Source organism: Gadus chalcogrammus, chromosome 7 (genome assembly GCF_026213295.1).
Source record: "Gadus chalcogrammus isolate NIFS_2021 chromosome 7, NIFS_Gcha_1.0, whole genome shotgun sequence".
Lineage (NCBI taxonomy): Eukaryota > Metazoa > Chordata > Actinopteri > Gadiformes > Gadidae > Gadus > Gadus chalcogrammus.
In genome coordinates this window covers 15,692,281-15,717,993 of record NC_079418.1, presented here as the reverse complement: position 1 = coordinate 15,717,993, position 25,713 = coordinate 15,692,281, and the positions used below count along the sequence as shown (strand labels likewise).

The 25,713-nt window shown below is 45.3% G+C and overlaps 1 protein-coding gene across 1 annotated transcript in view; it reads right to left on the bottom strand.

The window, feature by feature from the left end:
* Positions 1-19,237, bottom strand: part of st6gal1 (ST6 beta-galactosamide alpha-2,6-sialyltranferase 1) — a 19,356-nt gene extending 119 nt beyond the window's left edge. Inside the window, exons 1-8 of the mRNA XM_056595265.1 lie at positions 18,773-19,237; positions 10,550-10,756; positions 9,795-10,160; positions 7,449-7,713; positions 6,896-6,993; positions 5,659-5,760; positions 4,853-5,027; positions 1-2,239 (exon numbers count right to left, since the gene is read on the bottom strand). The exon at positions 1-2,239 is cut by the window's left edge and continues 119 nt beyond it. Of these exons, the coding sequence (XP_056451240.1) occupies positions 1,968-2,239; positions 4,853-5,027; positions 5,659-5,760; positions 6,896-6,993; positions 7,449-7,713; positions 9,795-10,160; positions 10,550-10,756; positions 18,773-18,784 (1,497 nt within the window). The 5' untranslated portion in view covers positions 18,785-19,237 and the 3' untranslated portion in view covers positions 1-1,967. The remainder of the gene's footprint in view (positions 2,240-4,852; positions 5,028-5,658; positions 5,761-6,895; positions 6,994-7,448; positions 7,714-9,794; positions 10,161-10,549; positions 10,757-18,772) is intronic.
* Positions 19,238-25,713: the final 6,476 nt, after the last annotated feature.

Below are 25,713 nucleotides of genomic sequence, written 5' to 3'. Positions count from 1 at the left end.
CAATGTTAAATCCTGATGACAGGGCGGAGGAATGAGGACATATGGTACACATTATCCTACTGTCAGGTTGTTTGAACCTGGTGCTCAAAACAAATAGGATATAGGCCTACTCAGGCTAAAATTCGGTTTTTGTGAAGGCTTAGTACATAGTAGAAGTGCCATTACTGTTTAGGCAATGATGAAGAAAAAAGACCAAAACAACGTTCACGGGTTACATTTTTCTTTTAAATGTAGACTTTTCTAGATCAACATGTCACTTTTTCATGTCATTAAATTAATAAGTAATTCAGGTATCAACATAAAAAGCAGATATTGTTATAGGAATCGCTAAACCTAAGAATTGTAACGTTCCTTCATGAATATTAATTCAAAATAACCTGCATACTACATGAAGGGGAATGTTCAAAGAAAAGTGCAACAAAAAGCAGTGATGAACAAACTAAAGGGTTATTAGGCCTACAGCCTAAAATATATTTTCTTTTGTTAGCCAATTGGCAGTGAACAGTGCTTTTTTTATATGTACATTAAGATCTTGCCATTGAGGTCACCCAACACGAGGAATGCACATGGAGACATAAAAGAGCCTAATATATATAGTATAATACAATAAGGCCCTCTCCAGTCCAACACATCAGAACCTCACTCTCCTCGTCTCCACCAGTGCAATACGTTGGGATAAATACCATGCAGCATAATAATCACATTGTACTAAAAATGATTTAAGAAAATGGAAATTTTTCTGATAGTAGGAAACCCTTTTTTTATCCTCCCGTTGTTCTTGTGGACGACGTCCCTTCAGATCCCAAGCAGTTCTGAGGAGCAGATCAGGGCTCTTCCTCTGCTCACGGCGCTCTTCGTATTACATATGTAGGTTACGTTTCTAAAACTAGTCACATCGGGATGAGGCTGCAGGGTTCATTTCAGTCGATTTCTCGACCTAATTCAGTAACTACGGGCTGACATGCAGACATTCATTTCAGAACATCAAGGTTGTAGCGACGGCGAGCAGCTCTTCAGCGCCATAGTGGACGTATAACACATGACAGATTATTTACACGTTGCAATGTGAATGTGAATCGTTTCCTCAGCTTTTGTATGTGAAAGAGCAGGCACATTTAATCAATAGATTGTAAAGTGATTGTAGAGTGTCTGTCATCGTCTGCTATGTGGGTCTCTTCCCATGTTGGAAATGTGGCGACACACAACACAGTGAACATTAAAACAGTAACGGTACATCTTTCCCTTTGCTGTTGCAGAGGCTTGAAGGTGCGTCGCTCCTCACCATTTTGTTTAAATTGTTTGTCCATTGCGGCAAAACGATGACGTTTTTACTCATGCGTTTGATTCTGCAGTTGGTTCACACACACATACCCGCACACACCCACACGTGTACATTTGCGAGAGCATGTGTTATTCCAGAAAAAGTGCATACATGTTCTGAAGTGATTAGTATGGATGTTGTTTTGTTGTCGTGCGTGTTTGTCTGTGTGCGTATATGTGTGTGTGTGTGTGTGTGTGTGTATGCGTGTATGTGTGTATGTTTGTGTGCATTTATGTGTGTGTTTGTGTGTGTGTATATGTGTGTGTGTGTGTGTGTGTGTGTGTGTGTGTGTGTGTGTGTGTGTGTGCAGGGCTCCAGACTCTTTTTTCCCTAGGAGAACTGTGGGGGGCTCCGCAGTCTTGGGCCCTGGAGTGTGTGTCTGTTTGCAAATATGTGTGTGTGAATGTGTGTGTTTGTGTAAGTGTATGTGTGCGTTTATCTCTGTATGTGTGCCCGTATGTTTGTGTGTGTATGTGTGCACGCATGTTCGTGTGTGTGTGTGTGTGTGTGTGTGTGTGTGTGTGTGTGTGTGTGTGTGTGTGTGTGTGTGTGTGTATGTAGGTGGCCTGGGGACTCCAGGGGCCCTCAGGGGCCCGGGACCTGGGGCCTTCAGGAGCCTTCAGGGACCCGGGGCCTTCAGGAGCCTTCAGGGACCTGGGGCCTTCCCCGGAGCCAGGGTGCAGTTCAGGGTGCTGAAGCCTGGCAGTGTGACCCGCCCGTAGGTGAAGATGTCCCGGTCGGTGCCCTGGTTGATGCGCTTCACCAGGTTCTTCTCGTAGAGCAGCGGGTGGTAGGCGCCCAGCGTGCACGCCGCGTCGTAGAACCGCTGGTAGTAGTGGCACAGCTCCGTCTTGCGGCGGGACGGCAGGAACTCGTACACATGCACCACCTCGCACAGGGACATCATGAGCACCGTGCCTGGACACACACACACACACATCATGAGCACCGTGCCTGGACACACACACACACACACATCATGAGCACCGTGCCTGGACACACACACACACACACATCATGAGCACCATGCCTGGACACACTGTGGCATCCCGCCCCGTAAGCCTCGGCTCGGACCAGGCCGAGGGTTGGTCCTGTACGGCGTGTACCGCCGTCACCCAGCAGATGGCGGCCGAGAGCAGCCCTTTCGGCTCCCCAATCAGGGTGATTGGGGGACACCTGGCCGAAAGCTGAGGAGGCGATATAAAAGGACTGACATTTGGACAGCACGGCACGGGAGAGCAAGGAGGAAGGTAGCGCTCTGGTGCGAGAGAGCCTGGAGGCCCACGGAGGCCCTAGAGACCGCGTCTCCTTCGTTGTTCTGATTTAAGTTGATTGTTAAAGGTCCCATGACATGCTATTTTATGTATTCTTTAATATAGGTATTAGTGGGCAACTAACACAGTATTCAAAGAAGTTCCCTAAATTCAGCCGTGGTGCAGAGTTACAGCCACTCCGAGCCAGTCACACATTGAGCTTCCCCCAAATGCGCTGTTTCGGTGGGCGTGTCAAGGAGGAGGGTGGGGGTGTGGCCCTGAGCAGCTTGCAGCCACCATGCGCTCTGTTTACAGTGGATGTATCGCAATGGCGAGGCGCACACAGCCTTTAGCCGTGTTCTGTAAATATTCTAGAACACACGGGAGTCCTGGAGCTCTATATCTAAATATTATCATATAGCCTACACAGATATCTATATCATATAATATATATTATCACGGCCAAAAGCTGTGTGAGCCGATATTATGAATCTCAAACGACCGCGTTGGGTTCTCCGACGTTCCTGGTTCTTCAACGTCCACATCAATGTGAATACACACACTGTAACGCAAGTGTTTCTTGTCGGTTCTTTGACGTGTCTTGTATTTCCACAACGAGACTGTCGTGGGGGTTATCTGAGCCATGGTTGAGAAGGAATTGGGGGAAAGGAACTTTGGTTTGACTCGCTGAAGTACATGAACTGCGACATGCCGCCGGTTGCCGCGAGGCACCATCGCCCGGCAGCGGGCAGCCGGCAGCAGGCAGCGCGCGGTTCAGTCGACTTCAGGTTGATGTGAAAGTGGAAGAACCAGAGACGTCGCAGAACCCGACAAAGTCGTTTGTGATTCATAATATCGTCTGGAGGCGCACACAATATGTTATATGATATAGATGATATTATTTAGATATAGAGCTCCAGGACACTCTAACGCAAGTGTTGTACACTTCCTTGTTATTTGGATAACCGTTCTGCTGTTGGTGTGATGGCGCATAACACGTCGGACTCTCGTATCTGGTATTTCTACAACGAGACTCGTATTGGGGGTTATCTCAGCCAAGGTTGAGAATGAATTGGGGGGAAGGAACTTTGGCTTTGACTCCCTCAAGAACATGAACCACGACATGGAGGAGAAAGGGATTGTTGGCGGCGAATGTCTCCCGCTTGAGCCCCGCTGAGGGACCACCGCCGGAGGCGGAGGTGCATATGCGGGAGGGAGTCAAAGCCAAAGTTCCTTCCCCCCAATTCATTCTCAACCATGGCTTAGATAACCCCCACGACAGTCTCGTTGTGGAAATACAAGACACGTCAAAGAACCGACAAGAAACACTTGCGTTACAGCGTGTGTATTCACACACACACATGTGGCGCTCGCACGGTCGAGTCTCATTGGCGGGCCAACGTCTCTGGGCGGGCCAGGCAGAGTAAGGGGAGGAGCTGAGATTCCTGATGACGTCATGAGCACAGACATTCCAAATCAGCGCGCTTGAGCCTCCGTTTTTTCAAAGGCAAGCAGAACAGCTAGTGCTAGTTTTACACCAAACGCAAGTTTTAGCCACTGGGGGACCATAGGCAGGCTAGGGGAACTCATATTTATGTTAGAAAACCTCCCAAAGTGAGATTTTCATGTCATGGGACCTTTAATAAATGCCTGAAATGGCAAAAAACCCAATACCAAGCGAGTTTTGTCCGTGGAACCCGGTCCAACCGAGGACCGGGATACCACAACACACACACACACATCATGAACACAGTGCCTGGACACACACACACACACATCATGAACACAGTGCCTGGACACACACACACACATCATGAACACAGTGCCTGGACACACACACACACACACATCATGAACACAGTGCCTGGACACACACACACACATCATGAACACAGTGCCTTCTACACACACACATCATGACCACAGTGCCTGGACACACACACACACATCATGGGCACCGTGCCTGGACACACACACATACACACACATTATGACCACAGTGCCTGGACACACACACACACACACACATCATGACCAGGCAGAGTGTCTGGATAAACAGTTGTTGTAAAGCTTTTGGATTAAACAAACAAAACTAAATATCTTCAGACCAGCGGACAATTCCTTTAAATGAAGTGACATGTGTTGAACCCATGATATGAACCCATGGTCAAGCTCAAACACATCCGAGCACAATCTGTATGTTTATAAGCACTGGTCTGATGATGAGCTGAGAGGAAACACGACCACAACAGATATGGAAAAAGAGAAGGTTATGTACCAAGCAGGCCGGAGGAGGGCGGGTTCTTCTGGATGGGCTCTGCCATGTTGTCTTGGATTTGCTGCCAGAGCTGCCACTCAAAGCGTGGATGGAGAATGTAGAAGGGCTGGAGTGGGTGGAGCCTCCGGTACCTCTGGTACTGAGCGAAGATGGGGTAGTCGGTCCTGTTGTACCACTAAAGAGAAATAGCACTTTGAAACGTTTCCACTTACTAGGATCACGTTTATGCCCTTGAAAGGAGAATTGTATTCAAATTAATTGCATTTGCATAACTTTTGCAGCATTTGCAAATGTTTAGGAAGTCAAACGCCATATTAAAGGACACACGATAAACAATGATAAATGGGTTCAGAAGTAATAAATGTTTAGTACATCACAAAAACAAACACCTCGACACGGTTTGTAATTGTAATCGCGGCTTTTTTAGGACGACGGTGTTCTTTGGATGGCACTGGGAACACCTCTGATTAAAGGATCACAAAACCAGCCCTTAGTCGACATGCCTTGGCCTGAGGGCGTGGAGGGAGAGAGGCTTAACCTGCCCCTCTGTTCCACTAAGGCCGGTGATACTGGAAGAAGTTCACAAGAGGTCACTTAGTTTGTAATGCATTGCAGCGTACGGCTCGGGCAAAAGGTGTTGCGTTGTGTCTAGAGCCAAGCACGCATTGTCAAAATCCAACACATACACCATCACACATTCTCACAGGGTTTGTGCGTAGGTTCAGTCCCATACTACTGTGGTGGTTTCAAAATATGATACATGATACTAACAACATCACCCCCCTTTCCCTGGCAGCAGGCCTTACCTGGGAGAGGTTAGCAGAGAAGGGGGCTGGATCCCAGCCCACCAGAGCACCCTCGCTGTACAGGGAACTGGACAGGAAGCGATGGTCATCAGACGCCATCACCTAATCACCAACAATCGGTCACTGGCTCATTAGAAACAACATCTGGTGACCGGGCCGATATAGCCTTTTCACATGGTGGCTTCGTAGGAGAACTCTTAGCACTGGCTGTGGGTCTGATCCTTTTACGTACCAGGGCACGGGAAGCAGACCTAACTAGTGAGGGTAAGTCCACTACCCGGGCCCTGGTTCATAAGAGGACAAAGCCCACAATAGGCAAGGCAAGGCAACGCAAGGCAACAAGGAGGAAGACTCAAAGTGCTTCACATATAAACATTGTCATACAATAAAATAAAATAATAGATAAGTAAAAGAAAACATATGCAAAGAAATGAGTAAAATAGAAAGTTAAAAAGGCATTTTAGTATTAAAATAGAAAATAAAGGCAAAGTTAAAAAATAATAGTAAGTGACAGTTATGAGTGATACCTCTGTGAAAAGGGTCTATTGTCCTGCATCAAGGAGAATGTCAATGAAACGTAGATAAGTATAAGCCAACATGGAAAAAAAACCGAATGCAGTACTGTAGGCACAATGCATTCAGTTGTGGATAGGTAGGCCTTTCTGATGAACTTTGACTCAATTCATTATTTGAGATGTTGATTTTCCTTAGTGTGTCCTGTGATATCATTTAAATGTTCTTTCATATTCTATCAAATATCTATCTTTTGGTCAAAAACAAAATCTCCAATCAACCATGTGATAATAAAAGACCAAATGGACACGGAATTGTCAGAAGGAAAAGCTGTTCAAATCAAATAAGGCCCTGAAGTATTTCATTCATCACATTCTGTTACACTCACTGATTTAAGTCTAGCAGCTTAATATCCTATTTTACAGTTCAGAGAAAGTAATCTCTTCTTGATAAAAAACGGTACTGTAAAGTGCAGCATTAGTGGGGCAGTGGATTAAATGTATGATCCTCTTTCCACTTATAGTGTGCAGCTATTAATAATATGTCTGATTTGAACTCAATACTTCCAAGCTGGTAAGCATCATGGAAGACTAGAATTGAGTCTATTCATGGAATAGTGCCCCCAGTTATACTCCTGTGGACTACAATGGGAAAATGGTTACATGGTTGTATGTACTGTATAAAAAACACACTAGAATCTGATATGAATTTGAAGAGCAGTTACTTGTGAGTTGATGAGGCGGATTGTAGTTTTGGAGCCCACGTCCTTCTCATAGCCGGATGTTGGCGCGGCGTTGAACCGTAGCACCGCATCGTGAGAGTCTGAGAGCAGAGGGGACAACGCTGTCACTTTCAACAAAGCAAGTATAAAGATGCCCCTTAAGAAAGGATGGGAAACTCACACTATTAGGCCTGGAGAAAACCATTGATAGCTCTACTTAAGGAAAGAAGTGCACTGTCCCATAAAGTGTTGCCTGAATAAGAATTGTTACACAGAAAATATTCACGTTTTATAACATTGTGATACATTCACTTACTAAATAACTCAATAAATCTGTGGACAAGCTGGATATTTCTCCATCATTTGTACAGCTGCTATTTGCTAGGAACATACAATTATTATATGATTCAAATTCAAATAAAGGAGAATTTTGTAGTAGTAGTAGTAGTTCCACAATGGCAATTAAGAGATGGCATTGTGAGTATTTGCCGTTATTAATGCGTCATAAGCGCCATAATGTAAGAAAATGTGATATGAATATAAAACGATATCTTGCCTATCTCTTTGCCAAGCCCGGAGTTGCGGAGTGAGCCAGCCGACGACACAACAGCGCAGCTCTTGTATGGGCCGAGTTCAGAGGTCACCGCTTTGTCAGGCAGTTGGGAGGCCCAGCTCAGTGAGGCGAAGGGCTGGAGGTCGGGGGTCAAGGTCAAGACCTGTACCTGACTCTTTAGATGGCACAGAAGCTCCGGGCCGCTGAGCTTGGGCCTGCTGGCGACGCCGCCCGGCCCGGTGTTCTCCACTCCGTACTTGTTCATGGCCTGGAGGAGAGGATGAGCTGCTGTTAGAGAGGATCATCTAACCCTGGAGAGGATGAGCTGCTGTTAGAGAGGATCATCTAACCCTGGAGAGGATGAGCTGCTGTTAGAGGGGATCATCTAACCCTGGGGGAGAGGATGAGCTGCTGTTAGAGAGGATCATCTAACCCTGGAGAGGATGAGCTGCTGTTAGAGAGGATCATCTAACCCTGGAGAGGATGAGCTGCTGTTAGAGAGGATCATCTAACCCTGGGGGAGAGGATGAGCTGCTGTTAGAGAGGATCATCTAACCCTGGAGAGGATGAGCTGCTGTTAGAGAGGATCATCTAACCCTGGAGCAGAGGATGAGCTGCTGTTAGAGAGGATCATCTAACCCTGGGGGAGAGGATGAGCTGCTGTTAGAGAGGATCATCTAACCCTGGAGCAGAGGATGAGCTGCTGTTAGAGAGGATCATCTAACCCTGGAGAGGATGAGCTGCTGTTAGAGAGGATCATCTAACCCTGGAGCAGAGGATGAGCTGCTGTTAGAGAGGATCATCTAACCCTGGAGAGGATGAGCTGCTGTTAGAGGGGATCATCTAACCCTGGAGAGGATGAGCTGCTGTTAGAGAGGATCATCTAACCCTGGAGCAGAGGATGAGCTGCTGTTAGAGAGGATCATCTAACCCCGGGGGAGAGGATGAGCTGCTGTTAGAGAGGATCATCTAACCCTGGAGAGGATGAGCTGCTGTCAGAGGGGATCATCTAACCCTGGAGCAGAGGATGAGCTGCTGTTAGAGAGGATCATCTAACCCTGGGGGAGAGGATGAGCTGCTGTTAGAGAGGATCATCTAACCCTGGAGAGGATGAGCTGCTGTTAGAGAGGATCATCTAACACTGGGGGAGAGGATGAGCTGCTGTTAGAGGATCATCTAACCCTGGAGCAGAGGATGAGCTGCTGTTAGAGAGGATCATCTAACCCTGGAGCAGAGGATGAGCTGCTGTTAGAGAGGATCATCTAACCCTGGGGGAGAGGATGAGCTGCTGTTAGAGGATCATCTAACCCTGGAGCAGAGGATGAGCTGCTGTTAGAGGATCATCTAACCCTGGAGCAGAGGATGAGCTGCTGTTAGAGAGGATCATCTAACCCTGGGGGAGAGGATGAGCTGCTGTTAGAGGATCATCTAACCCTGGAGCAGAGGATGAGCTGCTGTTAGAGGATCATCTAACCCTGGAGCAGAGGATGAGCTGCTGTTAGAGATGTTCGTCTCTCCTCTCAAGCAGCATTCCGTACACATTCCTCAAATCCATGCCATCCGGTTTGCTGACAATCAATGTGATTGGATACTTATTTTTTATGTATTTGCGCTTTTCATTGCATGACTCAGGCCCCGTCCATACGGGCGAAAACTATCTTTTCCCCTCCGTTTTCCTCTGATGCGTTTCAGGAATATCTCCATAAAGACGGATTCATTGCAAATACGCTCGATGCGCTCCGCAGAAGAAAGTGGAGTGCATCAAGACTGCGCGCATCCAGCCGGCGCGCTGTATACAAACATTCAGTCGAGGAGGTGATTAAACCTGTTCAATTGAGCAGAAATACTTTTTAAAGTACAGTTAGTAATTAAATTTGCCAAGGGGCTGTATTTAAAGCTACAACGTCGCCACGCTGGTGGGGGGGGGCGATGACGTCATCGATTGCGTTTCAGGCGTCAGTTTTTATTTGAATCCACCCTGGGACCTGGTTTCAGAAAAGTGTGTTTTCGGGCACCGGATCCAGCGGATCCATCTGGACGGTCCGGTCGGCCTAAACGCACAAGACTTATGTCACTATTTTTTTGTGTTGTCCAATGTCAACAGTCCTGCACAAAGATGTTCTTTATAACAAATAAGCTGTAACGGATTAACCCTAACTCTAACCCTTGAAGGCTTGTTTATACAACCAGGACATGTCCTGCCATTTTCGGCGTATAACAAGCGTCGGAATTCCCATCCACTTATTCCCTAAATAGTGTCCTATGTAAGGTCCACTGTGTAGGGAACAATCAGCCGATTTGGGGCATAGCCATGTCATTACCAGGACGTGATAACATGAGAAACATCACCTGATAGTTCTGGACCACCTTCCTCAGACGGCTGCCAAGCATGCTGCTGGACATCTCCTCGTCCCACACCTCGCCCATGCTGCCGTGGGCTTTGAAGAACTCTGTGTCTCCCACCGTCCCGCTCATCTCTCCGCGACGCCGGCCTCCGAACAGGGTCTCCAGCGCTCGCCTGAAGGGGCGCGGCAGCAGCCACGCAAAAAAGCCGGACTCCCGCGCTTTGGCTTTCTTCTTCGAGGCGGCCTCCTTCACTTCCTGGGTGTGGTTAGTGGAGGAGAGCACAGGGATTGGTCGGTTCGGGTTGCCGGGGACGACGCCTGGGAGCTTCTGTGGATCAGCGTACAGGGGCTTCGTCCCTCCTCGCAGGACCTGTCAGAGACGATGAGGTCAGAGGTCGACAAATAGACACAGATACAGGCGCTCAAAAGCATACTCAGTTCTTTAAGAGGTGAGGTTGTCATTGGATACTGTCTTCTTAAGGGTCTTTGACCTCCCATAGGTCATTTATCTCAAATCTTTTTCCAAAACTGCAAAGCTTTAAACGTTTGTGACACATTGTGGGACGTAAAAACAATGTGTTAAGAATGTTGAAAGAACTTGAAAGACCATGTTTAGAATCTTTTAAGACTGTAAATGCTGTAAAGGCTGTTGTTAAGACAGTTGTTAAGACTGTAAAGGCTGTTAAGACTGCAATGACCAACTGTAAGTCCATCAGTAAAGATGGTAAAAGATGGTAAAGATCGGTAAAGGAGGTGCACCTTGACGACAGAGTGCGTGCGTGGCTGGGCCCGGGTGCGTGCGCGCACTCCAAAGATGGCGTCGGTCACGGGCACACTGTTCTCTGCACAAAGGGCGTAGAGCAGTGCCATGGAGATGCAGAAGAAGCCCATGCAGAAGGCCCCGCGGCGGGCCCGCCGCCTCATCCGCCACAGCAGGCTGACCCGGTCTATCGCTGCCCCGGTCATCTGGGAGAGCGTGAGGAGAGAGTAGTGGCAGGTTAGACCGTAGGCATCAGTTGTGCTTCCTCTGCTTGGTGTGTAAAACGCTTTACATGCAGGCGATCACATTGGCTTCATTGTCATGTTTTGGTGGTCAGAAAGATTATGGATAATTCTCGTCTATTTATAATCACAATTAACAAAGTAAGTAAACAATAAGACTTGAATGCAAAAAAAGCTGCTGTAAACATTGTACAAATGAGTTTTGAGAATGTGATGCTGGGAATGAAAGCATTGAATAGAGAAAGAACAGACAAGAAACACTGAACAGAGAATGTCTTGAGTTGGCAGAATAACATGTGGAGGCAAAATAAGGAGAGCAGCTTGCAGATGAAGAGACAAAGAGAGAGGAGCTGAACCAGGGAGGGAGATGAGGAGACAAAGAGAGAGAAGCAGAACAGGGAGGGAGATGATCCTGGAGCCAGAGATGTTGACATCGGTTGCCGCCAGGGTCGGACTGGCTATCTGGCATACCGGGCGTCAACGTCCCATTGACATTGGGTCAACGTCCCGGTGGGCCGTTGACCCAATGTGGGCCGGTCCGGTCTGCTATGTTTTGTTTTTTTCTCTCTCTCTAAATTCCCTCCAATTGGGCAGGCCATTGGGCTACAGAGGGCTAGCAGTGTGTGGCCAGCATCGACACATATTATTGGTCTATGTTTGTCATTGTCAATTGTCATTGTCAGGGCCAGAGTCGCGAGAGTCGGGACGGAGCTGAAAATGGATAAGCGTAAGAAACGCCCGGGTGGCGCTGAAAAACTGCGACTTAAAAAGCTGAAGTCTCTGGAGGTGGAAGCTGCTAAATGTTCAAAATTGACAGACCTATTTGGTGCCGGGGTCAACACCCCAGCAGGTGCTGCTGCGCCGGGAGACGAGCGAGTGAAGGCATATGCTAAGTAACGTTAGCCTTGGGCTAGCTAGGCTACATTTTGAGACATATACATATATGTATATGTATACAAAGTATAAAATCATTTTCTACTTTGTATTGGAAATACATATATGTATATCCAATACAAAGTAGAAAATGATTTTACATTGAATGTGATGTGACCTAATTAACTGCATACTTGTGACAACATATTAGACCAGAGTTGAAGTGCTTTGACTGGTAGTTGTGGTTGATTTTGTTTAAATATGCCGAATTGTGATATTATGGGTTATTATTGTTCAGATGATTTAGCTAAGCTAGCTAACAGCTGCTAACGTCAGCAGTCTCTTGTTGCCATAGCAACAGTAAACATTGACATGGACTAATGAGCTGTAAATAGAGATGCAGAATCAAACTGTATTGTAAATACAGATGAGATACTAGAGAGAGAGAGAGAGAGAGAGAGAGAGAGAGAGAGAGAGAGAGAGAGAGAGAGAGAGAGAGAGAGAGACCCTAGCAAATGTGTTTGAACAATTCAGTGTGAATACATTGTTCGCTTACTATGAGATCATAACAGGATACAGGAAGGATGCAGACACCTAAACAATCTTCTCGGAATAGATATGATCTGTTACGAATGATTCAGTGAATTCACTAAATCTTTTCCACCGCTGATTATTCTTTATCAATGTCATACTAGTGCTTCCGATAGATAGCGTCTGTGTTCCCCTGCAACAGACAAGTCGCACAACGGTAGTGTGTGTGTGGGGGGGGACAGCCCAGTCCCGCAGTAGAAAAGGAAATGCAGCTTGTGTGGATGCTACCTACCTACTACCTACCTACCTACCTACCTACCTACCTACCTACCTACCTACCTACCTACCTACCTACCTACCTACCTACCTACCTACCTACCTACCTACCTACCTACCTACCTACCTACCTACCTACCTACCTACCTACCTACCTACTACCTACCTACCTACTACTACTAGATACTAGTACACTACTCAATGCAAGAGTCGCTAATGAAGAGATTTTTGATTAAAAAACAATCCTACAACTGAACAATGGAAATAAACTAGTAAAACCACTGCCCAACACAAATTCAACTAGTAAAACCACTGCCCACCACAGATTCAACTAGTAAAACCAACGCCCACCAATGGTTAATGGTAACCAGCAGAATCTCAGCTCTCTTACGTCTCCGGTGGAAAACTCGAACTTTTACTTTTGTAAATCCAAACGAGTAAGATGATGCGTAGTCACGGAGGGCAAAAGATAGGGATGTTTGTTATTTACTATCCAGTAGGGGTGAAACCATGCATCGTGGATCAGCAAAAGATCTTTATAAACCAATTTCAACAACATGTTTCAGCATGTAACATGTTTCATGCTGTGACATTATACAGCCTGTCACAAGTTAAAGCATGTACCATGTTACAGCATGCAACACGTTACCGAATGCAATATGTTACAGCATGCAACATGTTAACATGTTGCACCATAGTGAGTTCACCCAAACCCTAACCCAATTCACCATCGCCAGAGTGCACATTGCCAAGAGGACACATCAGGCTGACAAGCAGATTTGCATCCACTCACCCTGACCAGTGACAGGGCCAAGGAGTTTACGAGGAGCTTTAGTGTTTTCATGGCAAAGGATAAGAGCCCATTTTCCACTGTTGACACACTGGGGGCAGGATGTGATGATCTATTGAACCGCAAACTCCGAATCTGCGGAAGTTCCTCCGTTAATATGAAGCTCTCCTCTTCTCTAGTTAAAAAAAAGAAATTCAGCAACGGCGGTCATATTTCAGCAGCGGCGTACCGCCGCTGCTAGGTGCATATAGGGGAAACACTGTACTGCATCCCATCACATGCACAGGCAGCCCCACGCTGAGGCCAGAGCTCTTCAGGGAAACCAAAGGTGTTTCAGGGTCTTAAAGAGGCAGATAGCACCTCTAACACAACCGACGGCTGGACCTCCAGGGCCACAGAGTGACATCACATCACAACTCCTGGGATCGCCGCCGGCTGGGAAATTGTTCGCTTGGTTCTTCAAACCAAACGCAAAGTGGGGCCAGCATGCTGATGTTGTGGAAGAGGCTGACGGAGTGGGAGCTGGAAGCTCATCATGTCATGCAAGGAACATGGACGTTGGCGTGAGACTGGGTTTAAGGAACATGGTTAGTTTAAGTTTTTGAGGTCTGTATCCACAGACCTCAAGTATCCACAATGCACGGCATTTACCTGTTGTTGCTTTTTTTGTTTTGACTCACACATAACTACTATACTACACTATACGATCCGATACTAACTAGAGCAGGGATGGGCAACTGGCGGCCCACGGGCCGCATGCGGCCCGCATCCTCACTCAGTGCGGCCCGCATCCTCACTCAGTCAGGCCCGCACATAATAATAAAAAAAAAAAAAATAATAATAATAATTGATCGAGTTACAGAAAACTCGGTCAAGAAAGATGAGAAGAATTCATAGAATTCGAAGGCAAACCCATGCGTCTAGTTTGCTTAGAAGCGATATCAGTCATTAAAGATATCCACTTAAGTCGCCACTAAAACTACTACAACTGCTTGTTGGGTTTGAGTTGTTGCACTTAATGTTGGGCCACTGTTTTTCAGTTTTTTGACTTCATTGAATGATGATGTATGTGAGCCCTTTGCACTGATAAAAATACTGACCATTCATGTGGCTGTTTGAGCATGGAAAACATGAAATGAATGTATGTTGGTTCAATTAACATACCGTACATAGGTTATGATTCTGGATGATTTTCTAGGTAGTGGCCATCCCCAAAATGCACCAGAATACAGGAAATCATATCTACCAAATTCAAAATTGTGTAGCTTCTCTCAGCTCACGTTTAGTTGAAGTGTGCAGTCATGTGGCCCTCCGATGGTTATGATGAAAAATGTGGCCCTCTTTATCATGAAAGTTGCCCATCCCTGAACTAGAGGGTGCACTGTACTACCTGCGCAGCCCCCCCTCCATTCTGAGGTACATGAAAATCTCCCAATTGAAATGCATTGGTTTAAATGTCCATCCGTGTGACACGAAAAAGTCAGAGAAGCACGTTCTTCCAAAATGCACAGGTTTACAATTTGTTCCGTTTCACACAGTAAAAGTCAGACAATCGGGCTCTAGGACACGATTCAATAGATTCATTCCCGTGACTATGAGCACGAAATCGCTTGATACCGGGGTTGGATTGGCTTGGTTATTTCTTTCTCTGCAGTAAACAAACCAACTTCCCTGTGCAGGAAGCAGACGAGAGAGAGGCAGGTACCAGTGCCCCCACTGCAGCAGTGCAGCCTGCTGACCGCGCAGACACAGCAGAAGCAGAGCTACAACCTCCTCCTCCCAGGAAGACTGCACCGGAAGATCTCCTAGAAGGGACTTCCTATGAGCAGGGGCATTGTTGAGGACTGTATTATTTGTTAGATAAGGTTTTGTTTCATGATATTTCCCCCTCCCTGCCAGAGCGCCTTCTCTGACCCACACTGTTGGTTGAAGACATCTTTTCCGTGCCCTCACTCCTCTCCCTGCCAGATCCCTTATTATGACCCCGTTTTAGTTGATAAATATGTTACACCTTCATCCTGTTCTCATACTCCTCCTTTAGGTAACAAGGCAACGTGAAACCAACCCTCAACACTAACTAATTCAACCAACGTGGTCCGCAGTGGAAAAACACTCTGATTCCTTTCAATCTGCTGTTAATACCGACTGTACCTACTGACAAGCTGGATAACAGCAAGCATGAAGGACAAGGCGGTGGTCAGGGACGGTAATGTTGTATGTAAAGGAAAAACTATATCGTCATTATTTAATAGGATATATTTCACAAACAAGTCAGCAACTTTCCGTGAAGACACCTCCTGATCTTGAGTCTTTACACAACGCTTGACTTCCCTGTATATAACAATACAAACTCCTTGCAGAGAAATCAGCAATCCCCATTCAAATGCAGCCAAAGGCAGGCCTATACCTCGTGGGTTTTGATGTGTAAATGCTGTTTGTGTATTTAGAGGGATTGAGTCACAGAGATACCGTTGAGCGTTTCCAGTGGGGTGCAACCTATCAGAAGTCAGAACCCCCCTCCTGCATGCAGGGTATCTCCAGATTAACTAAATATGCCACAGTGCACTGAGCTAACTCTGTCTGGTAGACTACAAATCACCCCCCCGCCCACCCCCAAAAACCACAGTTTGCCCAACCGATCAGAATTTAGTATGACAAGAACATTCTGACAATCCAATGGACCGAGAAACATGCCCACCATGATCTTCTTATGAGATAAATACAAGAGTACCTGACAACACTGAACACAAATAAGCCACTGAATAGGGTAGCCTGGCTCTGCCCGCCTAAGTACTTCCGCTAAATTTGGGTCTGCGGTATGTTAGTGGGTTTTCTCCGTCCAAATGTTCTGCGTCCAATCAGGGAACAGAGGGAGTGGCTGAGAACAATGACGTTAAAGTCAGCTCTCGTTGATGGACATCTTCACGCACGGTGTTTGGTTTGTTTACAGCCTGCGCGCAACGTGATTCCCGGCCAAACGTTAGCGATTGGTTATGGCAGATCCAGAGTGGCACTGGGTAGATCCGATAGTTTTAAACTTAACAGACACCCGCCTTCAAGTGAGTTAACGTTTGTCAATTGAGTAGGTCCAGACTCTCTGTGCAAATGAAATGAAGTACGAGAGTCTGGTAGGACCAGGCTATGAATAGGGCTGAGTGATTTATTAAACGTTTCTCCGTTAGCAGTAGTTGCTTCAGTTGACGCTACAGTTAAAGCTATATCATCCTCATTTTTGGAAAATATTGAATGTGGAGCAGAATTGATTGCTTACAAACTTTGTAGTTCAGATTCTTAATTTGAATTGAGTAAAAATTCAGAAAAATTACATAATTACAACAAAATCAATTAAATTGGGTCCTAGAGTCAGCACATCCACTGGGAAGAGTGAGCTGAGGTCCCTGTCTGACTCCCTGGGACCAGCCTCAGTGCATCACTCTCCTCATCAGTGTACCTCTATCTCGATGGGTCCATTCTGAGTCTATTCTAAGTCTAGCAGGCACCAAATGCTTAGCTGTGTCAAACAAAAACCATGGCTCTTGCAGGTCCCCGGTTTTCAGCTGACAATATAATGAATGAACTCATCTTGTGTTCCCAGATGTTTCAAGCACCGATATCCATCTGCAACCTCAGGCACTCATTGAAGGGTATTTATAAGGCAGGGAACAAAAACAACAGTGTATGGCTGCAAAGCACTGCGATTATGTACAGGTTAATACACATGTTAACCTGTGATTGGATTATTAATGAGTATCCCATGTGTCATTATACATCGTGCATCAAGGACTTTCTGATCCCCTACTCAACTAACAAATTGCCAAGTCGTTAACACGTATGGGTATTAGTATAATAACAAAAGGAAAAGGGATTTTTATCCAAAGCGTTGGCTGATGTGGCAGTAATACCTGCCTAAGGACTCAACAATCAAGCACAATGCATCAGACGTTTCAAAACTTTCCATCTCAGGAAGACAAAAGTCACCTTTTTACCGGCCAAGCAATTATAATATTTAACTCTGAATCAAATCTATTTTGCGTTGGCAGTTGGCAAGTGTTCATTTTGGACCCTGAGAACATTGCAAAATAGATTTTGTAAAACGTTACAAAATGTGTGTGATGTAAGATATTAACTGTGGTGACTTCATTTACCCCACATGGATCAAGTTTGATCCATAAAGTTTGATCCATAAAGACCTGAACGCACCAAACTCTAACTCCTACCCCCCCCCCCCAAACACAGAGCTACAATATGAACTGTGAACAGATGGTCAGTAATGTCTGCTTTAGTCTCATCTTTAATCCTTTACTCTCTCTCTCTCTCTCTCTCTCTCTCTCTCTCTCTCTCTCTCTCTCTCTCTCTCTCTCTCTCTCTCTCTCTCTCTCTCTCTCTCTCTCTTTCTCTTCCTCTCTCATTACTATTACATATTAGTGTGTGTGTGTGTGTGTGTGTGTGTGTGTGTGTGTGTGTGTGTGTGTGTGTGTGTGTGTGTGTGTGTGTGTGTGTGCGTGCGTGCGTGCGTGCGTGCGTGCGTGCGTGCGTGCGTGCGTGCGTGCGTGCGTGCGTGCGTGCGTGCGTGCGTGCGTGCGTGCGTGCGTGCGTGTGTGTGTGTGTGTGTGTGTCCGTGTGTCTGTGTGTCCGTGTGTCCGTGTGTCCGTGTCTCCGTGTGTATGTGTAAGTGAAAGGGATAGTAAGAGAGATAATAGAGAGACAGAGTGGAATATGATGGCACAATGGAAGAGGAGAAGGAAAGTACAACTTTCCTTCTCCTCACAAGGTCAACAACAACCTTGTTGTTGACCTGGACCTTGTAAGTCTGGACCTTGTATAAAACAACCTCTTAAAAAATATTTGATAAACGATAAAGGTCAGAGAACACAACGCCTCTCGAGGCATTGTGTTCTCTGACTTTTATTGTTTATCAAATATTTTTCAGTGTGGAATTTTTGTCGGGCTTGCAGATAAGAGTTGTTTTATGAAACAACCAGACTTATCGGCACTTCTCACACCATGCAGGACGTTTCTGTGACCAAATGAGAGTGTTGCGTAATGCAGAGGTTCCCAACGAAGGACCCTGAGGGGTGTGTGAGCTGGGGGGCACTTTTAATTTGACCTTGTTAATGCACACAGGTTTTGTTCAACAACAGCTCCTTTAATTGTTTACTCCTAGGTTACTGAAATATGAATAATGATGCTAAATTACAATGGTACAATATTAGCTCATCACCTCAATTGAGACAAGGCTGGGATGCTTGTGAATCAAGACCTCTTGTGGATAGCTCATGAACTCTAAAGTTTGGTTTAAGGTCAGAGCTTAAGGTATCCTGAAAACACAGGGTATCCCAGATAAAAAAACATTAGCCCAAAGTACACATATAGGCCTTATATTCTGAAGAATGGGAATAACAGTGCTTATTTGCATATTTAAATAATAATAAAATGATATTAACAAAATCCCTTGAAATTTGTTTTAAAAAAGGGGAGTAGAAACCGCTGTCCCCAGCACTGATTCTTACCTTGTAGACCATGGTGATCCCTCCAGATAGCGCTGGCTTTGTTGGTGACGTTGCTTAGTGATTCTCCTACCTGCTCTATACCACTCGCCTCCTCATCTCACCGACTCCAAGCTTTCAGGACAGGACTAGATAGTTCGATATTTTAACGTGGCCAGATTGACTCGAAGATGGAGGCTAGCCAGACTGTAATACAAGCATATACGATATAATCTATCCCGATGAACAGACCACCGGTCTGTCTGATGCCCCTCTGACAGGCAGACATTCGTCGATGGCAGGACACCGCCGTGGTACCCGACCCGCGACACTCGACGACATCATCATCGTTTTGAGGCTGTCGTGGCCGGCGACATTCAAAATGAAATGGTCGGTGTGTTGTTGAGCCTAAGGACTATTTGGTCTGCGACCAGCCTCCTCCTCCTCCTCCTCCTTCTCGAGTGCTCTTTAGTGAGCTCTGTCCGCAGAAGGAGCTGCGCAGTCAGCTCTGTCCGCAGGAAGAGCTGCGCAGCTCCTCACGCGCCAAGGCACGTAACGTGATGGAAGATATACGACGACGACGACGACTGTGGAGAGCAGTTGTCCCAAATATCTTACATATCATGGTTGATTTCAGGGCATAGAAGGTTCTGATTGTTGGCTTATATCAAGAACCAAAGCAGCAATTCTGGGTGTATTTTTTTTCCCCATGTAACTGCAGCCTTTATCGAGGCTTTTGGAGTGACCTTATTACACACATATGTTTGTGATAACATCCCGAGCGCACGCACGCACGCACACACACTCGCGCGCGCACACGCACACAACGAGAACAGAGGCTAGTTATAGAATGTAGTCCGTTTATTAAACAGTCACGGTACAGACATGGTAACAGGGAAGTATGTCATGCATCCCCCTATGTCTTGTCCTAATCAAAAGCATAACCCACTCCACAAGTCACACAAACACAACTGTCAACACTATGGTTACACTGAGTGTGTTTGACCCAGTGAAACAAGTGCATCTTTATTTATTCTAAATATGAAATAATTTGTAACTCAGTTTCGAACATTCTTCTACCTATAGGGCGCCAAGTCAATTAAATAAATAGTTTTTCACTTTTCTGTCCATTAGAAAGAACCAGGGGGTTTTCTAACTGCAAGATCATCCCCGTTTATATTATAACCCCTAACCCTTTATCATATTAATTATATAATATATATGAAATTATATTTATAACATCTACGAGAGCCTTCATTCTCATCTCATCAGAGCATTTGAACATTTCCAGCCCACATTGCACCACAGCACCGCCGTTTGGCAACGATAGTTTACTGCAAGTTGTAAAATAACTTATTTTCAGTGTCGGGCATGCTGCTTTGAAAGTATAGTGAGGTAAAGGTGTGTTCCTGAATCCCCGAACGCCAGACTTCCGAGTCGAAAGTCGAAGATCCCAGCTTTCTTGCGGCATTTCTCCAAGGCACATCGCCTTTTTGTCTTAATCTTTCGAAAATCTGCAAGTAGGCCTACCTCAAGGCTCGATTACACCGGAGGCGTACGCAACGCGGCACGGCTGCGCCGCGGTCACCGCTGCTGATCGCTTCCACGCTAATCAGTGAGACCATTTCCACCGGAGCAGATCGATCAGGAAGTGATCAAATACTGCAGTTTTGTTCATAATTCAAGATCATAATGACGCCACGCCACAGGAGGAGGTATCCTCGTCTGCAAAAAAAGCGAAAAATATCATTTAAAGGCAACGTGAGCGGTGAACTACCTCCCGCCTCTCTGTCCTCTCCCTCTCCAAACCGTTGAATCACCTAATGATGATGATCTCTGACAATGCACGCACATGGGAAAAAAAACTATTCAAGAATGTATCACTACTAATTATCAGTTCATGCCTTGTAGAGCAATATAAGCACTAATAAGAATGTTTGTGTTCGTTGTGGGTCAAGTTAATTGATTCTATAGGCTTGACTATACGACAAAGTAATGTTACCAATAAAAAACAATGCAATCATGGCAATATAATTCATTATCAGTGTTATTGGTCGTCATCGTTCAAGCTTGCTGGATCTAGTTTTTGTGGCGGAGAGCTCCAGCTCAGGTTGAAGTCATTCCTTCCGGCTCTGGCCAGAGATACAGAAAGCTGAGTGGAGGAACATTGACAGCAAGTCTAAAACCTTCTTTGACTTAATTTCAACATCAATAACAGAGAGACCTTGTCTTTCTGTAAACCCTGCATGGTAACTCAAACTGTTCATTAAAAACATGTCACTAGCAGTTTTGGTGAGGCTGTAGTGAATGTAACATATCATAATTCACCTATGCTGTTCTTCTATACACTGTTGTAGGCATATCGTTTACTGTCTTGGTTGTTCAGGGATCGCTGTCCCTTTAAATGTTAGGAACGTCTCATGACGTAGAGCCCCATGTGGGATTGGTTTTACTTGCATTGGCCCTCATTTATCAAACAAACGTAGAAATGAGCACAAATCTGAACGCATGATTCATCTTACGATAGGACCCACATGAGATTCACAAAACTTTCGTATCACACCAATCCCAGCGTACGAAGGATCTTGGTGTTGATAAATACGGCGGCTGAGATCGATCGTAATTAACGTAACACGCCCATATAAAAGCACGCCTTGAGAAGTCTCGCCCCTAACTTTTACGACATGGAGAAACGTCCAACGGTAAAAAAAAAAACAGAGGAATTTTTCCGAGACCGAAATGGAGACGCTCGGGTCACTGGTGGATGCGAACCGTCTGGTTTTGATTGGTAGCCTAAAAGCTAGCATTAAAGGCAAGCAAAAGAATGCTATATGGAAGGAAATAACTGTTGCAGTGAATAGTGTTTCCAATGTTCGTCGGGCTACGGAAGAGGTTTGTTAATTAAATTAATTAAATAATAAATTAAATGTAAAACTTCTGTTGTCCAGCTTAAAACATTTCACATATATGCTATTGTTTGCATTGCGTTAAAGTTATTTTATTCCGAATAAGGTGAAGAAAAAATGGTCCGACATGAAGCTCAGCACCAAAAAACGTGTTGCGGCTGTGAAGCGGGCCAAACAAGAAACGGGAGGAGGCCGGTGCAGTGCGACTGCAGCGTAACTCACCGAGATGACTCTGACCATGTAGTGCGCCCTGATGTAGATGCCCAACGTTGCTATTTTGGAAAATATAAGAATCGTGCGTGCCCCCAGGCCATCGGGCTACCATGTTCAGGATTGACATTCTGGCATCGCAAATAATCGGAACATTAACTGAATGGTAGCTTTTGCGGTTGATGTACGCGTAATCATTAATAGATGGTGGCTTCATATGCACATGGGTACACTCAACCGCACCAATCACATTTGGAAACCTAGCAATAGCATAAAAATCCCGTTTGATTCCAGTTTGCTGATCGTTATTATATGGGAATTTAATATAACGTTCGGAGAGGGACATTATAGCTGCCAAAACTGCTGGCATGGTTCGGCTAATACACGTCCCAGTGGCCAAAAACCCCAAGGTAGAGCCCACCTGCACTGGCACAGGTATTGCGTTTGATCGCCTAGTTTCTCGCCTTAACTGTGGCTCCAAAGCATTGCATAGCTCCATCAGGAGATGCCTTGGGAGACGAAAACGACTCAAGAGCCATTCATCGCTCTCCATAAAAAAATCAGCGCGGTCTCGAAAAACTCTCTCTCATCTTAGACGTGCGTTGAGGTCCTTAACAGAGCCAGATCTGCCATCGCTGAGACTCGACTACCTATTTGGCAAAGCTCCTGTTTATATAGACAGCTGAATAAACATTTCCCCTGTCACATTCTAATTATTTTCATAGCAATACTGTTTTTAATTAGGCCTGAGTTGATTGTAATTGTTTGAACGGCTGGGCTATTTCCAATTTATTTAGTAATTAATGCAGATGTGCAACATGTATGGAAGCATATATGTAGCAAAATTCAAATGGCAATGCAATTTGGAATTACATTATGCATTTGACAATTCATTATGCAATTTTATAATGTAATTTGTAAATACGTTATTCAAAGTGTATTTTAACATGCAAAGTGACAATGCAATCCTCAATTCAATTTGCAAAAGTTATAACAATACAAATAGAATAACATTTTGTCAAATTCTTTGAGTTCCTTTATACAAATTGAAAAGCTATAGCGCCCCCTTGATTGCAATCCACTTCGCCACGCTCTGTGTGTTGCGATATTCAAATGACATTTCAATCCGCAAAACGGAATCCAAAAAGTCAATATGCAAAGTGGCAAACGTATCAGCCAATCAGCGTCTGGGCGGGAACTACGTCACTTGCTCGTAATTTCCTTGTTCACTTCTAGTTCGTATGTATGGAAGCCCGTTTCCGCCACGTAAAAGAAAAAAAATGCAGGTCACAACTCATTATTTTGAGATAGTATCTCATTATTTTGAGATAGTATCTCTCAATGACGGTAAATGACGGTGAGATACTATCTCATTATAATGAGATAACTTCTCAACAGGACCAGACCAGTCATTGTAGCCTAATTGTAGCTTATCCATAGGTGCTACATATAGCCTATTATTACAGTAGATTAGCTGGAGATGATGAACTCGATTATTAAAGATTATTTCAGACGGAGGTATACAAATGCTGAAATTTTGGCTCGATTATCTATGGAGCACAACATAAACATTAGTAAAAGAACTCTAGAAAGAGTGCTTCATAGAAATCAGCCGTACACCACCAGCGTTCAATACGTTGGTTCCCCGTGCTTGGACCTAGAGTGACACAGTCTGGGGAAATGCCGTTTTCACTGCTGTGAATAAAACTTTGCATTGCGGCAATGTGTGTGTTCTCCGTCCCGCGATCCAATCTCACTTTCAATGGGCGACCATGCTGCATCACTGAATCAATGAAATACCCCGCTATAAGACGTAGGTCGCTGTTAGTTGAGTGGGTGTTTAGCCAGATCATCTTTGGCGAGAACCCATCAATGCAACCACTGATGTATATCCCATACGGCTTCAATTTGTCATATCCATCTATGTGCCACACATAATTCGGGCCACGACTGACACTCTACGTCTCAGACGGTGCCGTGCACGGAGATCCACGCCACCACCATCCATTTGACGCAGCAAGAGACGAACGGTCTCTCTGTCCGTGATGATCCCTGCCATCCAACACTTCTGTTGCATCCACCTGTAGCCATGTTGTTGGCCAGAGGACTGTAATTGGCGATGTATGAAATCGGCTACTTCTCCGATGTCCGCCTTATTGCGTCTTCGCCACAGCTGATTCCTATGAAGCACTCTTTCTAGAGTTCTTTTACTAATGTTTATGTTGTGCTCCATAGATACCGTATTTTCCGGACTATACGTCGCTCCCGAGTATTAGTCGCATCAGTCAAAAAATGCTCCATGACGAGGAAAAAAACATATATACGTCGCATCGGTGTATAAGTCGCATTTATTTTTAAACATTTAAACAAGAACGTTTAGTCTGGAGAGACTGAATAAAATTGCAATAGCAATATAGGTGTGTCGGTCCCTCGTAGTTCTGAGAGTATACCGAATTCAGTGACACCGGGATTCCACCGGACGCGTATGCGCCGCGGTCCTAAACCTGAGCGCACGATCGGGAGGTGGAAGTTGCCAGCGGAGTGCTCCAGTTTTCGCCGGCCAAGTCATGCGCTGTGATATGTGTGACAGCTATGTTGCACAACATTGCAGCTAAGGCTGGGGTAGCTTTGGTTGAACCGGAGGACATTGAGGACGATGACGACGAGAATATAATTTATTCGGTGGTGCACTAGGCTTGCAGCGTTTAGGCCTAATAAATGACGGTGCCATCTTGCGGCCGAAGATTATGTACGCACAATTTTGGTATATAAGTCGCTTCGAAATATAAGTCGCAGGGCAAGCCAAACTACAAAAAAACCGCGACTTATAGTCCGGAAAATACGGGGTAATCGAAATTCCCATCACTACTCCCACCCCCCACACATAAAACAGTCAGACACAATAGAAAGTGAAGTAGTTCCCGCCCAGACGCTGATTGGCTGATACGTTTGCCACTTTGCATATTGACTTTTTGGATTCCTCTTTGGATTCCGTTTTGCGGATTGAAATGTCATTTGAATATCGCAACACACGGAGCGTGGCGAAGTGGATTGCAATCACGGGGACGCTATAGCTTTTCAATTTGAATAAAGGAACTCAAAAGAATTTGACAAAATGTTATTGTATTTTTATTGTTATAACTTTTGCAAATTTAATTGAGGATTGCATTGTCACTTTGCATATTAAAATACAGTTTGAATAACGTATTTACAAATTACATTATGAAATTGCATAATGCATTGTCAATTGCATAACGTAATTACTTATTGAATTGCAAATTGCAAATTGCATTGCCATTTGAATTTTGCTACATATATGCTTCCATAAACATGGGCTACTTGTGCTGCACTATTCATCAGTGAAATACCCGTATGTTGCGCCAAAAAAACTTGCGTACACGAGCTCAGACCTGACGTGAGATTTCATCGCAGCCTGCGCTCACGTTCAAATTGATAAATGCCAAGCTCAACGTTGAAATGAGCGTACGTGCATTTTACGCACGTTTTCTGTCGTACGCTCGTTTGATAATCTCGGAAATTCAACAGCATCCAGAGTGGTGAGCCTCCTTAAAACTCCTCCGGCAAGGGAGAAGTATACGGCACTCAAATCCCACCTGTTGAAGAGGTTTGAACTGTCGGACGCTGAGAGAGCCAGCAGGCTTTTCTCACTTCAAGGACATGGTGACAGCAAACCGTCTGAACTCATGGACCGTATGCTGGATCTCATGGGGGAGCACGAACCCGATTTTCTTTTCGTTCATCTCTTCCTGCGTTAGCTGCCTTCCCAAGTGAGAGCTGCATTAGTCAACGCCACGATCACTGACTGTCGGAGGCTGGCTGAAGAGGCTG